This window comes from Heterocephalus glaber, unplaced genomic scaffold, assembly GCF_053883595.1.
Source record: "Heterocephalus glaber isolate CG9 unplaced genomic scaffold, H.glaber_assembly_v1.0 deba00001504, whole genome shotgun sequence".
In the NCBI taxonomy this organism is placed as follows: Eukaryota; Metazoa; Chordata; class Mammalia; order Rodentia; family Bathyergidae; genus Heterocephalus; species Heterocephalus glaber.
The window spans coordinates 59892407-59906463 of NW_028258324.1; the positions used below are offsets into that span (position 1 = coordinate 59892407).

The window sequence follows — 14057 nt, forward strand, 5'->3', positions numbered from 1 at the left end:
AAAGTGAATCATCAGATTACACATCCATGGATGATAAAGATGATCCATTATGGTAAAATACATGTTTTCATAACTGAAGAGTGGTATGTGTGGATGGTGATGGTTATGGTGATGATAATAATGATGATGATCATGACTTTGACACTGGCCATGTGAGCCACAGTTCTTGTGACATGAACTGATACACAGGGAATGCAGACCTCTTTGATTCAGATGATGAAAAAAAGGGCAATGTGAGTATATATTTGACTAGTTAAAATGTGGCAAAAATGGCCATGCAACCAAATGGAAGGATTCAATGTTAGAATTAGGTACAAAAATAGAATGAGGGTCTTGGCAGGGCTGAAACATACTAGACAGAATGCCAGCACTGCCATTCAAGGTTGGAAATTGTAACAGATGAAATGCTACAAGATGCTGTGGGAAAAAAAAAAAAATGCTGTGAAATACAAAAAGGCTGAAACATAAGTAAAACATTCTGTATGCACCAATATCCATATTTAAAAATGTATTGGGGGGCCAGGGATTTAGCTCAGTGGTTCCACTGCCTGCCCTGAAAGCACAAGGACTCAAGTTCAATCCCCAGTATGAAAAAAAAAAAAATGTATTGGGGCTGGGGATTTAGCTCAGTGGTTCTGCCACCTGCCTCGCAAGTGCAAGGCCCTGAATTTCATCCCCAGTACCAAAAAAAAATGTACTTATGACACCTCATTAGCTGAACTGAAAGCATTCACAGGTCTGCTGGACTTAGCAAGGATTTCTCATAGTAATGGCAGGAATGTAAAAGACTTATGGAAAAGTGATGGGTCAAAATATGGCATAAAGATGTATGCCCTTGTAGATGCAAAGACTTATTATGCTTTCAATTTAGACATTTATCCTGGAACTGAGCTATCAGATCCTTATTCATATAGTAATAAACCAAATGAGGTTGTGAACAGACCTGTTGCTCCCATCTCCCAAACTAATTGGAATGTGACATTCAACAATTGGTTTATCAGTTTCCAATTGATGTTACATTTGCTAAAAGAGCACAAGTTGACCACTACAGGAACTGTTTGCTGGGACAAACCAGAAATTCCAAATGAAATGTTGCAATGTCAAAACAGAGAACTGTAGGACCAGGGATTACCTCAGTGGCACCACACCTGAGTTTGATCCCTGGTACCAAAAAAAAACCCCAAAAAAACCAGAGAATTGTATAAAACAATCTTTGAATCTCAGAAAGATTTACAATAGCCTCATATATGGGAAAGAAAAACAAACTGGTACTGCGGATGTCAACACTGCAGCATGGCCGGGGATTTAGCTGAGTGGTTCCAGAGCCTGCCTTGCAAGTGCAAGGTCCCGAGTTTGATCCCTGGTACCAAAAAAAACCAGAAAGAAACACTGCGGCACGATGGAAATATTGATAGAAAAATCTTGAAAGCACGGAAGCCTGAGATGGAAACTTTTATAACAAAACCAAAGGTAGAGTAGATGTTGATGAGTTTTGCAGCAACTATGATGTCCCTCGAAATAAATCATTGGCTAATGGTTGTGTTTTACTAAATCTTAAACATGTGTGACATAGTTTGATATTTACAAAAAAAATAACAAGTGCAAAATATCACGGAGAAATTTTCTTAGAGGACTGGGACTGGAACTCATAAGATCATTTATAGCACAGGAAAAACAATGTTTCTGCCCAGACAACTACACACAAAAAATGTGGTGCACACTGGTGAGCTGACAGGTGAACAGGCAGGTGCAGCATCACAAAGACCTACTATGACAACAGGAAAACCAAAAAGATGTCAACTGTGCCCTACAAGAAAGGACAGGAAAACAAAACACACATGCTATCAGTGTAAGCAATATCTGTGTATGGAACATGAAGTTGTCATGTGTAAAGACTGCCTTGGGTATGACAGTTGAAGCAAAGATTATTTCTGTGGTAGACTTTTATTCGTGTTTACACTGTAGTTCACATAGGTGCTTATTTCTTGATGTTATCTTTTAGGTTTTGTAAGAAAGTAAACAGCTGATGTGAAAATGCTGATGTCTATTCTAAGCACTCATTACATATTTAATATTTTATTTTATTGATATCTTATTTCCCTGCTATGTATATACTGTACAATATAGTAGGAAGCTCCTGACAAAACAGGAAAAGAAGTGACAAGGCTGCCACATAGGAAAGGAAAGCTAAGCAAATATGCTGTCAGTGTAAGCAAGATGTGTGCATGGAACATGAAGCAAAGCTTATCTTTGTTGTAGAATTCTATTGGTATTTTCATTGTAGTTCATATAGGAATTTATTTCTGATGTTATCTTTTAGGTTTTGTAAGCAAGTACACAGCTGAAGTGGAAATGTTGATGTCTATTCTAAAATGTACAATATGTATTAAGAATTTAATACTTTATGTTCCTGTTAACTATACACTGTATAATATAATAAGAAACTCATGAAAAAAACAGCAACACCAGAGATGTCAAGTATGTCCTACAAAAAGGCCAGAAAAGCAAAACACCTGTGCTGTCAGTGTAAGCAATGTGTGTAGACTACCATTGGTGTGATAATTGAGGTAAAGATTATTTTTTTGTAAAGTGCTATTAGTATTTTCATTGTAGTTCATACAAAAATTTGTGGTTTTTTTGGACTTTGTACACCAAAAAACAGTCAATGTTGAAAATTTTGATGCTTTTTATACACTCAAATACTAAATATTCAATAATTTATTTTGTAATATTTTTTCCTGTTAAGTACTCATTTTTTAATATAAAACTCATAAAATTAAAATTAATAATTCATCAATAGAAATATTTTAAAGAATAAACATGGGATTATGTGCCTTTATTACAAAATTAGTGTTACGGTCCTCAAATTGAATACGAGCTCTTAGGGACAAAAATAGCACAAATCTGATAAACAAGTTCAAGACTCACATGCTCCTATGCTTGTAAGACTTGAGGCTCTGTTTCAGTGCTTTCCTAATTTTTAACACTGCAGTTATACTGCATTGTATTATACTTCTTTAATGCTAATCAAAAAGCTGAGTCTCTACTGTACTCTACCATTTTTTTGGTACTGTGCATTGAGCTCAGGACTTTGTGCTTGTGAGGCAGGCATGGCGCCACTGACCTAAATCCCCGGCCCTATACTCTCCCATTTTAATTTACTTAGGTACAAAGCAGCTTTGAAAGTTAAAGGTTTCTAGGGGCACGCTACTCTGGCTGCTTGTCCTAGCAGAGATGCACAAACTGTTGTTAATATCTGCCACCCAATGAACTCTGAAACAAGCTTCTTAAGGTAGCTACCAATCTTTTCAGATAAATGGCTCAGTTTTTACTATTTTGGATCTTGTCTAAGCGTCCATACTGCACTAACAAAAAGCACAAAGAACATGCTAAATGTGAAGCAGCAATAAATATTCCCTGCTTTCACTCACTCTGAAATTTATTTGTTAAGAAAATTCGGGCCGGGGATTTAGCTCAGTGGTTTCGCCATCTGCTGCGCAAGCGCAAGGACCCAAGTTCGATCCCCGGTACCAAAAAAAAAAAAAAAAAAAGAAAAGAAAAAGAAAATTCAACTTAAAAATGACCACTGCAAATAAATTGTCACTGTCATCCTTTCCACCACTCTCCTACAACTCAGATGCCATTGCCATGGGAATCATTTAGCTTTTGTGGATTCTTAGTAAAATAAGACACTATCAGGAACTTGTTAAGTCAATCCTCAGGCAAAATGACCTGTCAACAATTTGGTCTGCATCCCAAAACCTTTCCTAATTGCCAAACTTTTTTTCACTTTATTATGCTGCCTAAAATACTATCAATTAAGAGACTAATAATGTGGGTAATCAAACACCCTATTTTAAAATGTAAACAACACGTAATCCCAGCACTCAGGAGGCTGAGGCAGGAGGATCGTTGTGAGTTTGAGGCCAGCCTGGGCTATGTAGTGAGTTCAAGATCAGCCTAAACTGCATAGTGAGACCCTGTCTCAAAAAAAAAAGAAAAAAGAAAAAAAACAATAAAGCAATCATTTCACAATGTAAATTAATCCAATCATATTGCTCCCTCCTAAAATCCTGTAACAATAAATTAGGGCTGATATTATACAGGATGTAGGCACTGAAGAGGGATACACGTAGCTTTAGCACCCCAAGTGTCTTTGGGGAAGAGGTAAACAACACCTCCATGAAGTGCCACAAGGGTGTAACTTGGAGCACTAAAAAGACACTGAATATTTTCCCTCTGTCCAATTTTGCCTGTTACCCAGTACTAAAGAGAAAACATCCTTTATATTCCCTTCTGTATAGAGGCTAAGAAGTATAAACACTAACAGCCTAGAAACTCCTCAGATAAACTTGGGTTTAAACACTAGTTACAGCACATGACTGTAATCCCAGTACTTGAAATACAGGAGAATCCCAAATTGAAGCAAAGCCTGGGCAATTTAGTCAATCCTGTCTCAAAATAAAAATTTTAAAAAGGGCTGGAGACGTAGCTCAGTGGTAGAGCACTTGTCTCCAGGCACTTTTTCATTTTTTTCAGACAGGGTCTCACTAAATTAATTGCCCAGGATGGCCTAGAATTTGCAATCCTGCCTCAGCCTCCTGAGAAAGTGGGATTGAACGTGTGTACAACCATACCTGGCAAACTAGAAAGCCCTTCTGACAATAGCACCATGTCCTGGGCCAGGGATTTAGCCCAGTGGTTCTGCCGCCTGCCCCTCGAGCACAAGGAACCAAGTTCGATCCCCAGTACCAAAACAAAACAAAACAAAAAACACCATGTCCTGCTCTCTATGGCACCCTCAGGATCTGAACTATCCCTGGCATGCAATAGTAATCAATAAATGTTGCATTTATTAGTAAGATTTCATTCACAACTCAAAAATCTTATCTCCCTTAAGGTTTTTTTTTTTTTTGGCAAAACCTTTATTAGTACATTTTAGATATATAAAACATTCACCATAGGGAATCTCTACATAATATATCTTGCTTCTTTTTTTGCCATCCCCCCCCCTTGACCCCTCTCCCCCTCATTTACAAAAGCTTTATTTCCATTATTTCCTTCTATTCTTTTTTCTTTCCCTGTCCTGTCTTTCCTTTCCCCCTCCTTCTCTCCATCGTTTTCCTCATTCTGCTCTCCTTGAACATTTTCTTCCCATTTCCCAATATCTAGTATCCATTTTGGTCCTTTATACACTTTCAGTTTCTCATACCAGAAAGACATCTTCTTTATCCATTTGTCAGTTGATGGGCATTTGGGTTGTTTCCAAGATTTAACTATTACAAACTGTGCCACTATAAACATGGGTGTGCATATATCACTGTGGTATGATGCTTTTAATTCTTTCAAGAAGACATCTAGAAGGGGAATAGCGGGGTTGAAAGTTTCTTTTCAAATTTCATTATCTTTTGAAATAGTTCTTAAAATTCCAAAATAGCTGGCAGTAGGGCCAGAGATTTAGCTCAGTGGTGCCGCTACCTGCCTCGCAAGCACAAGGTCTCAAGTTCGATCCCCAGTACCAAAAAAAACCCACACCAAAATAGCTGCCAGTTGTGATGCACACCTGTAATCACAGCACTAAAGAGGCCGAAGCAAGAAGATCATGAATTTGAGGCCAGTATGTGCTACAAAGTGAGTTCACAGCCAACCTGAAGTTCAAAGCAAGACCTGGTCTCAAAACAAAAACTTTCCAAAAAAAAAAGTTTTCCTTTACTATCTAGAACACTTGTGACCACCTTTTCTGACACAGACAACCTAAACACATGTTAACATTAATCCAAGAGAAATGTTATTATACAAAATAGGAATGGAATCTAGCCACATAGCCAAATACTATGCATACCACACTTTGAAATTTTTATAATCCCCATGCATTCAACAATTTTACAAAAGATTAAACTAAGGCTTTTCCTGGCTATTACGGCTTTCCTCCTGATAGCCCACCTTGTGTCCTCTATGGTGTACCTTTTATCTTGTTTTCTCCTCTTTTACTTGGCCCAAGCTGTCTCTGTAGAGCCAGTTGGTCCCTTACTGCATTTTTTCAAATAAAATATTTTCACCATTAAAAAAAAAGTCTTTCCTACAATGAGACTTGGTAATTTCATGAAGTATACGAATACCTACTGTGTACAAACCTGTGAAATTCTATACTTGTAAGCACTTCCACACTTTCCAGTCTCCACTTTCTATTCTTACATCTGTCTTACCATCTTACTGCCCATTTGCTTTTATCTATTCTATAGTGCCAGTACCATTAAAGAAACAACTGCTCTTCTGGAATAGATATATCAGCACTCTTTTTCCTGTTTTTACTTTTTTTTTCTTCCCCAATACGGGGAATCAAACTCAGGATCTTGTGCTTGCCAGCAGACAAGGAGCCACTAAGCTACATCCCTGGCCCCTTTCTTCCTGTTTTGAGAATTGAAATAACTTCTGAAAGCAGCCAACAGTCATTCAAAGCCATGTCTGATGAACATCAAGGGAGATCACACCAAGTGAGTATTCTATGTGTGGGATGACTCGAAAGTAACAGCACTGGTCGTCTCTTGTAGCTTTAGATAACTCTAAGGCATTGATGGTAAAAGTAGCTTCTGATGTGACTACATCAAAGAACATCACTTTCCTTGCCACTTGCTCATCAAGAGTTTGATCATGGAAAAAATGTTTATGATATTAAGATTAACTGAAACTTTCAGAATTCTGTATAATATATACCATAATCCAAAAGATAAAAATAAGTATATAGCCAAGAATAGTGGCACACACCTGTAACCCCAGCACTCAGGAGAACTGCCACGAGTTCAAGGCCAACCTCAGCTACACAGCGAGTTCAAGACCAGCCTGGACTACACATAGCAAGATCCCGTCTTAAAAAAAAACACCAAAACACCAAAAATCAAAAAACAAAAAAAACACAAAAGTCCTCCTCCTTCAGCTTTTCACATAGCTAGGACTTCAGCTGTGCATTATCAAAAGTCATCAACACAAGTCCATTACATGGCTAGGGAGGTGGCTCAGAGGTAGAGCACTCTTGATGCCCTGGGATTAATCCTTAGTATCCAAAAAAAATTTTTTTTTGTTCACTTTTAGGAGGATGGGAGCCTGGCTCAGTGGCAGAGTGGGTGCTTAGCAAGTTCAATCTCCAGCACCACAAAAAAAAAAAAAAGACCAAATTAATTTATATAGTGGCCTATCCAGGAAACAAGTTGTACAGACTAGCAAACAAAAACAGAAAGAAAGCAATTAAATGAGTCTATTTATCCCACCACACTTTGGGTTTTGTGTTTATCTAAAAAAACTGTTGCATTTGAAAAAATAGCCGGGTGTGGTGGTGCATGCCTTTAATTCCAGCATTTGGGAGGCTGAGGCATGAATACTGCTGCCAGTTCCAGGCAAACCTGGGTAGCATAGTGAGTTTAAGGCCAGGCTGAACTACATAGTGAGTAGTGAGACCTTGTCTCAAAAAGCATGTGCAGGAGGGCCGGGATTTGGCTCAGTGGTTCCAGCGCCTGCCACGCAAGCGCAAGGTCCGGAGTTTGATCCCCGGGCCCCCAAAAAAGCAAGTGCAGGGCCAGGGATTTAGCTCAGCAGCACAGCGCCTGCCTGGTAAGTAAGGTCCTCAGTTCGATCCCGGCACCATTAAAAGAAAAAGCAAGGGCTCGAGATTTAGCTCAGTGGTTCCACCGCCTGCTGCGCAAGCCCAAGGACGTGAGTTCGATCCCCGATACCAAACAAAAAAAAAGAAACTTAAAGATTTTTTTTTTTGGTACCGGGGATAGAACTAGGGACCTTGCACTTGCGAGGCTGGCGGCAGAACCACTGAACTAAATCCCTGGCCCTTAGTTTAAGGACAGTAATTCACATAACAAAATAAATGTTACCTTAAATCATCTCTAGGAAATCTAAAGAAAAGATTAATGATATTCATTACTCTGTGATTCACGTCAAAGATTTTTGCATATAAACATAATGCAGCAATATTAATTTATATACACAATAACCTTCTAATTTTCTTCCATAACGATGACTTCGTCAGACATTGGGAAATCCACTACACTTTTAATATAAAAAAATCAATCACAAAGTTTCAAGATATTATGCAAAGTAACCATTCCATTTCTCATCTCAGTTTTACAACACTTTATTTTACCAGCTTCGAGGTCATGTTTCATGTCCCGAGACAGTTAACCCTCCAACATCGAATGAGCATCGTAGAGAAAAAAAAAATTAGCTTTAATAATAAAACTGCAGGGCCAGGGATTTAGCTCAGTGGTTCTGTCGCCTGCCTCCCAAGTGCAAGGACCCGAGTTCAATCCCCAGTACCAAAAAAATAAATAAATAAAATAACAATAATAAAAACTGCAACTTGCATACAACCTATATTGGTTAAAAGAATGCAAAACCGTACCCAACAAGACCTTGCATATCTAACTCTTAAGAATATTAACAAGGAGTCCTTCTCTGCCTGCATTTAGCCAATGACAACCAGTGAAGTATAGATTCGTTAAGAGGAGGGAATTCATTCTGACCTCCTTCCAAAACGACAAACTAGAACGGCAAAATTACACTCGGGCACATGGAGTACTCTTCCCTCAAATCACTCCACAGAGAACTACATCATTTGCTCCGCCCTCTAATAACTCATGCAAAAAAAGTTCAGCACCATCAGAGAGAAACAGACAGAATTTACAGAACGGCTCAGGGCCTTTCCTCCAGGCTGTTAAGAGAATCTGCGTGTGCCCTTCTCAGGAGTCCAAAGGGAAAGAAAAAGGAAAATAACCCAGGCCTAAGGTTCTGAGGGGGATATATCGACTCCCAGATACGGATCTCGCTCAGAGAAGTTTCTGCCGCCATCCCTGTTTCATCAGGAGGCTCTGGCGCCATCGTCTCGGTCTCGAGGATTTTATGATGGGGAGGTGGGAAACGCCACAGAGGGTTCGGATGGGCCTTCCCCAAGGAAGCTTGGGGGTTCCCGCTCATTCTTCTCCCACAGCCCCAGTCCCCAAGGTGCTCCTGGACACCCCGTTTCTGGCGGCTGGTCCCTCGGGCGTGCAAAGGCGCTGGCGACCCTACCGCGCTGCCGATAGGGCCCTAAGCAGTCAGAGCCACCGCGAGGGCTCCGGGGGGCCCCTGAAAGGGACTGAAGGGCCGGGGACCGGGCAGGTGACCTGGCTGGGGGAGAAAGATAGGGGTAAGGAGCCGGGAAGCCCCGCAGCCCCTTTCCCGCTGCCCCGAGAGCAGGAGGAGGAGGGGACGCGGAGGAAGAGAAGGGCGGTGGCCCAGGCGCGGCCCCCCACCCTCCGCCCAGGTCCCCGGCCGGCGGTGGGGACCCGGGCTCGGCCCAGCCCCCCCTCAAGGCTGCCAGGGGGGCGTGGGGGTTTCGCTCCAAACTGCCGGGAAACAAAAATGAGGGGCTGGGGGCGCCATGGGCGCTGACTCCCGGCCGAACCCGAGACCCCGGAGCCGATACCGCCGCTTCCTCAGGAGGGAGGACGCGAGCCGCGGGGGGGAAGCCTGAGGGAGGCGCGAACCGGGGCAAGAGAAGCCAGGGCAGCCCCGCCGCCCGCCCCAGGACCCCACTTTCCACCTTCCGGTAACCGTGTCGCTCACCGGTGATGGCAGTGAACTGCTGGATTAACCCCTTCAGCGCTGACGCCGCCGCCGCCGAGCCCCCGTGGGCAGCCATCTTGCCGCCGCCGCTGCCGCCGCCGCCGCCGCCGCCGAACAACAACACAGACACACACGGCCGCCCTCCCCCACCTCGCCGCTCCCAGTTCGCAGGCGCAGCGGCCCGTGCGCTCCGCCCACCCAAGACCCGCCCCTTGCGGGAGGTCCGCGCGAGCGCACTAGCCCTTCCCCACCCCCAACCAGCTCGCTGCTCTCAGCTTGGGTTTGGCTGCTGACTGGCTGACCGCTCTCCGCGTCCTCTTTGCAACCTCGGATGCCTTCTCCCGGCTCTCCGGCCCATCCTAGTTTCCAAGGGAAGAGTCAGTCACAGGTTCTTCGAATTTCAGCTTTACAAGCTTTCCTACCAGACTCAACTGTCGATGGCAGTTTTGGGGGTTCTTTTAGGTTTGTCGTGTCCGTTCCGTCCCGTTCCCCCCCCCCCGGTTCTGTACTTCTGCTAGGTTTCCTGCAGCTCTTAGAATACAAATCTTGGGCTAGGAACTTAGCTCAGTGGTAGAGCACTTGCCTAGCATGTGTGAGTGAGGTCCTTAGTTCGAGCCCCAGTACCACACACAAATAAATTAATAAAAATAAAACTTACATCTGCGGGCCAGGGATTTAGCTCAGTGGTTCCCCTGCCTGCCTCGCAATCACAAGGTCCCAAGTTCGATCCCTGGTACCAAAAACAAACAAACAAAAAAAACTGGCATAATTTAAAACTTACATCGGCATCGTCGAGCTGACCCCCTGTGCGGCGATCCATCCAGCAGAAATAAAATAATGTACTAGATCCCTTCTTGCGATCCGTCTCTGTCAAGAAGGCAGTGGGCCCAGGGACTGATGTAAAGTAGACTTGTAAACAACTGGGCATGGTGGTGCATGTCTGTCATCCCAGCATTCTGGTAGGCTGAGGCAGGAGAATTGCAGCTAGTTCAAAGCCACCCTGGGCAATTTAAATAAAAAGAGCTGGGGATGTAGCTCACTGTAAAGGCCTTGGGTTCCATCCCCACTCACACACACCCCAAAAGAAAACTTTTCTTCAATAAATTTGTCAACACATCTGCTCTCACAGTTTCCTTTTTTTTTTTTTTTTGTACTGGGTATCGAACTCAGAACCTTGCCTTTGCGAGGCAGGCAGTGGCACCATTGAGCTAAATCCCTGGGCCATCATAGTTCCTCACCTATAAATCAAAGAAGTGTCACTTATTTACAAAGCAAATGTGTCTGTGTGTATGCAGTAATGAAAGGTACAGAAAAGGTACTAGAAGAAGGTTCCCAAAGCACTGATAATAAAGATTATTTTTAGGGGAAAATAGATGTGACAGTGAAAGGCGACTTTGAGGGGTTTTATTCCATATTTAAAGACAAAGCTAACAGTATGTTACTTACACAGTTTTTTAATTTTGTATTTATTTTTATTTGCACAAATTTAAATATTTTTAGAAAAACGTATGAGTGTGGTGATATCACATCTGGTGATTTCCACAAGGATAAAGTTAAACCCAGGTGTGATGGCGCACACCTGTGATCCCACCACTCAGGAGGCTAAAGCAGAAGGATCGCTGTGAGTTCTAGGCTAGCCAGCCCTACTTAGCGAGAGGTTATCTTAAAAAACCAAAAAGAAGACAGGGAAGCTCTACCTTGAGCGTGGTCTCATTTATCCAGTATTATCTGAAGGAGCGGGGAGATCAGGTCTACACACTGAGGAAATTTGACCCTATGGGCCAACAGACTTCCCCAGCCCACTCGCTCCTCCCCAGATGACAAGTACTCAAGAGACACTGAATCACCATCAAGAAGCACTTCAAGGTGCTCAGGGCCCAGGCCCTGGTGCAGGTCCTCTGAGGGCTCCTGTAATGTCCCATCGCCACAAGTAAATATACCTGAGTGCATCTCTAAAATCATGAAAAAAAATGTGTGTGTGTGGTTTTTTTTGTTAGCTTGTTTGTTTGTTTTGAGTCAGAATCTCACTGTGCAGTTCAGGCTGGCCTTGAACTCACTAGCCTCAGCCTCATGAGTGCTGGGATTACAGGCATGTGCCACCACACCCAGCAAGATCCCATTTTAAAAAAAGAAAAAAAGCTGTGGATTCTTCTTGTGGATTTAGGAATGATCCATTTTCACCACAAAGTACATTACCAGCCCCCACCCCGACCCCTGCAGTTTCATTTTCCATAATTTAAGTTTCCTACAATCAACTACAGAGTTACATCGAACCATCAACAGCATCATGGTGCAAGGGTCACTTGAAGCAGAAGGTCATGGCACCTGAGGCCAGCACTACTCCTGGCAAGATGTCAGAAGGTCAACAGGCTGAGTGTAGTGGCGGACACCTATAATCCCAGCACAACTTGGGGGGATTAAGCAGGAGGATTGCCATGACTGGGCTCCGTAGTGAGTTCAAGGCCAGCCTGGCCTACACAGAAGGGCCCTGAGTGAACAAAAACGAAACAAACCCTATTTAGAAGGTCAGTAGTGGTCTAATCCTTCACGTTTTTCTTGCAGATCTGAGGATCAAACCCAGGGCCTTGCACATTCTACGCAAGCACGCTATCATCGATCTACATCCATTCACCACATTTCTTCCGACATTAGCACAATATGAAAGGTGAGTACAGTACAAGACGTTTTGTGAGAGAGACTACATTCACAGACTTTTATTATAGTATATTACTGTCATTTCCTCTTCCTGTTGTGTGTGTGTGGGGTACTGGGGATCGAACCCAGGGTCTTTGCACTGAGCTACATTCCCAGCCTTTGAGACAGGGTCTCTCTAAAGTAAGTTACCTGTAGGGGCCAGGGGTTTAGCTCAGTGGTTCCGGCGCCTGCCGCGAAAGCGCAAGGTCCCGAGTTCAATCTCCAGCTGTACCCGAAGTATGGCTACATCCCAGGATGTGCGTGCTTGTCGACACCCCCTGCCCCCCACCTCCGTCTTCCTCCGCATCACAGGCTCTGCTGCTTGGGCCCCGCCCTACTGTACCAGTTCTGTCTCGTCCCCTGCAGAGGGCGCCTCTGTGCCCAAAGGGCCTCTGGGCGACCTGTCTGCACCCTGGGTTTACAGAGAAGGTTAGCGCTCCTCTCTGAGGTGGTCTGCGGCTGTCTGCTCAGTCCCCACATTGCTTTGGAACAGACAGGACCCAGAACACAGGATGTCCTCCAGAGACACCCACTTCATCTGAACACACTCTGCTTCTCTCCCTTTCTCCCCTCTCTCAGCCTAGGGAATCTTTATTCAGTCTGTCTCCATCAACATTGGATTCTTACACATCTATTATTGCTTTGTTTTTTGAGACGGCTTTGCTATGTAGTTCAGGCTGGCCTTGAACTCACTATGTAGCCCAGGCTGGTCTCGAACTCATTGTGATCCTCCTGGCTCAGCCTCTTGAGTGCTGGGATTGTAGGCATGTGCCATCATCCCCTGCAGTTATATGTTTTCAACCACTCTACAGGGAATCTTTTAGGAGGTTTAGAAAGCATTCAGAGAGGCTGGGGCTAGATGCTAGAAGCAGGATTTGATCCCATTTCTGTTTGATTCCGGAGTCTCGTTCCCGTGGTCTTACCATGCACCATAGGCATCTGGAAGTGTAACCTGAATGTCCCAGGCCTAGTCGGCAGGGGGGAAATAAGGTCACATCAGCACTTACCCTAACTGTGGTTGGCAGGTCACCTGCCCTCGCTCACACAGAACCTCAGCCTCCTCCAAAGCGTCTCAGACACTCAGGATCAGATTCTCTGTCCAGTATTGCTGCTCTCACGCTCCTCTCTTGCACAGAGGACAGACACATGCCTGCCACTTGTGGAGCCCTGAGTAATGAAGTTGTTTTTCTCTGTTCAAGAATCTCACTGTTGGGCCTGGGATTTAGCTCAGTGGTTCCGCTGCCTGCCTCACACGTGCAAGGTCCCGAGTTCAATCCCCGGTACCAAAAAAAAAAAAAAGAATCTCACTGTCTTAGCCACTTTCCTTGTCACTGGACAAAATACCCGATGCCCACAAGTTAAAGGAGGAAAGGATCATTTTGGCTCACAGTTTGTAGACTTGTAGGCAGGGTGGCAGGGCACAGGGACATCAAAGAGGAGAGCTGCTCAGCCATGGTGACAGGAAGCAGAGAGATCAAGGGAGGAGCTGGGAGGGAGATGAAGCTTCCCAGGCCAGGCCCCTCTGCTCTACAGCACATTCAGCTATAAACTCACCAGTAGACTGATCCCCCAGTGTGCACCGTGCCCCTGATTCATTACCTCCCCAAACCCCCACCTTCGAGTGCAAGAGGCTTGGGTGGGGGGCATCAGCTCTAAGCCATAACAAGCATGTCTTTGAGCAACATCCCTGAAAGAGCAGCAGGCTACTTCCTCATAAAGGAAATATGTAAATATGTAAATATGGTGGAATGCAT

The 14057-nt window shown here is 43.9% G+C and overlaps 2 protein-coding genes across 7 annotated transcripts in view; one reads left to right on the top strand and one right to left on the bottom strand.

Annotated features, from left to right (window-relative positions):
- Ubxn7 (UBX domain protein 7) overlaps positions 1-9758 on the bottom strand; it is a 71760-nt gene extending 62002 nt beyond the window's left edge. The window contains exon 1 of one of the 3 annotated variants that reach the window (XM_087186652.1): positions 9610-9758. Coding sequence is in view for 1 of the 3 variants with exons in the window: in XM_004834698.3 (XP_004834755.1) it covers positions 9610-9685 (76 nt within the window). In the remaining 2 variants the exon portion in view is untranslated. The remainder of the gene's footprint in view (positions 1-9609) is intronic. The other 2 variants (XM_004834698.3, XM_087186654.1) reach the window with 2 other exon arrangements.
- LOC106009318 (uncharacterized) overlaps positions 9731-14057 on the top strand; it is a 42170-nt gene continuing 37843 nt past the window's right edge. For 3 of the 4 annotated variants that reach the window (XR_015441003.1, XR_001183377.3, XM_087186658.1), the window contains exons 1-2: positions 9731-10071; positions 12172-12274. Coding sequence is in view for 1 of the 4 variants with exons in the window: in XM_087186658.1 (XP_087042784.1) it covers positions 12268-12274 (7 nt within the window). In the remaining 3 variants the exon portion in view is untranslated. The remainder of the gene's footprint in view (positions 10072-12171; positions 12275-14057) is intronic. The other variant, XR_015441004.1, reaches the window with a different exon arrangement.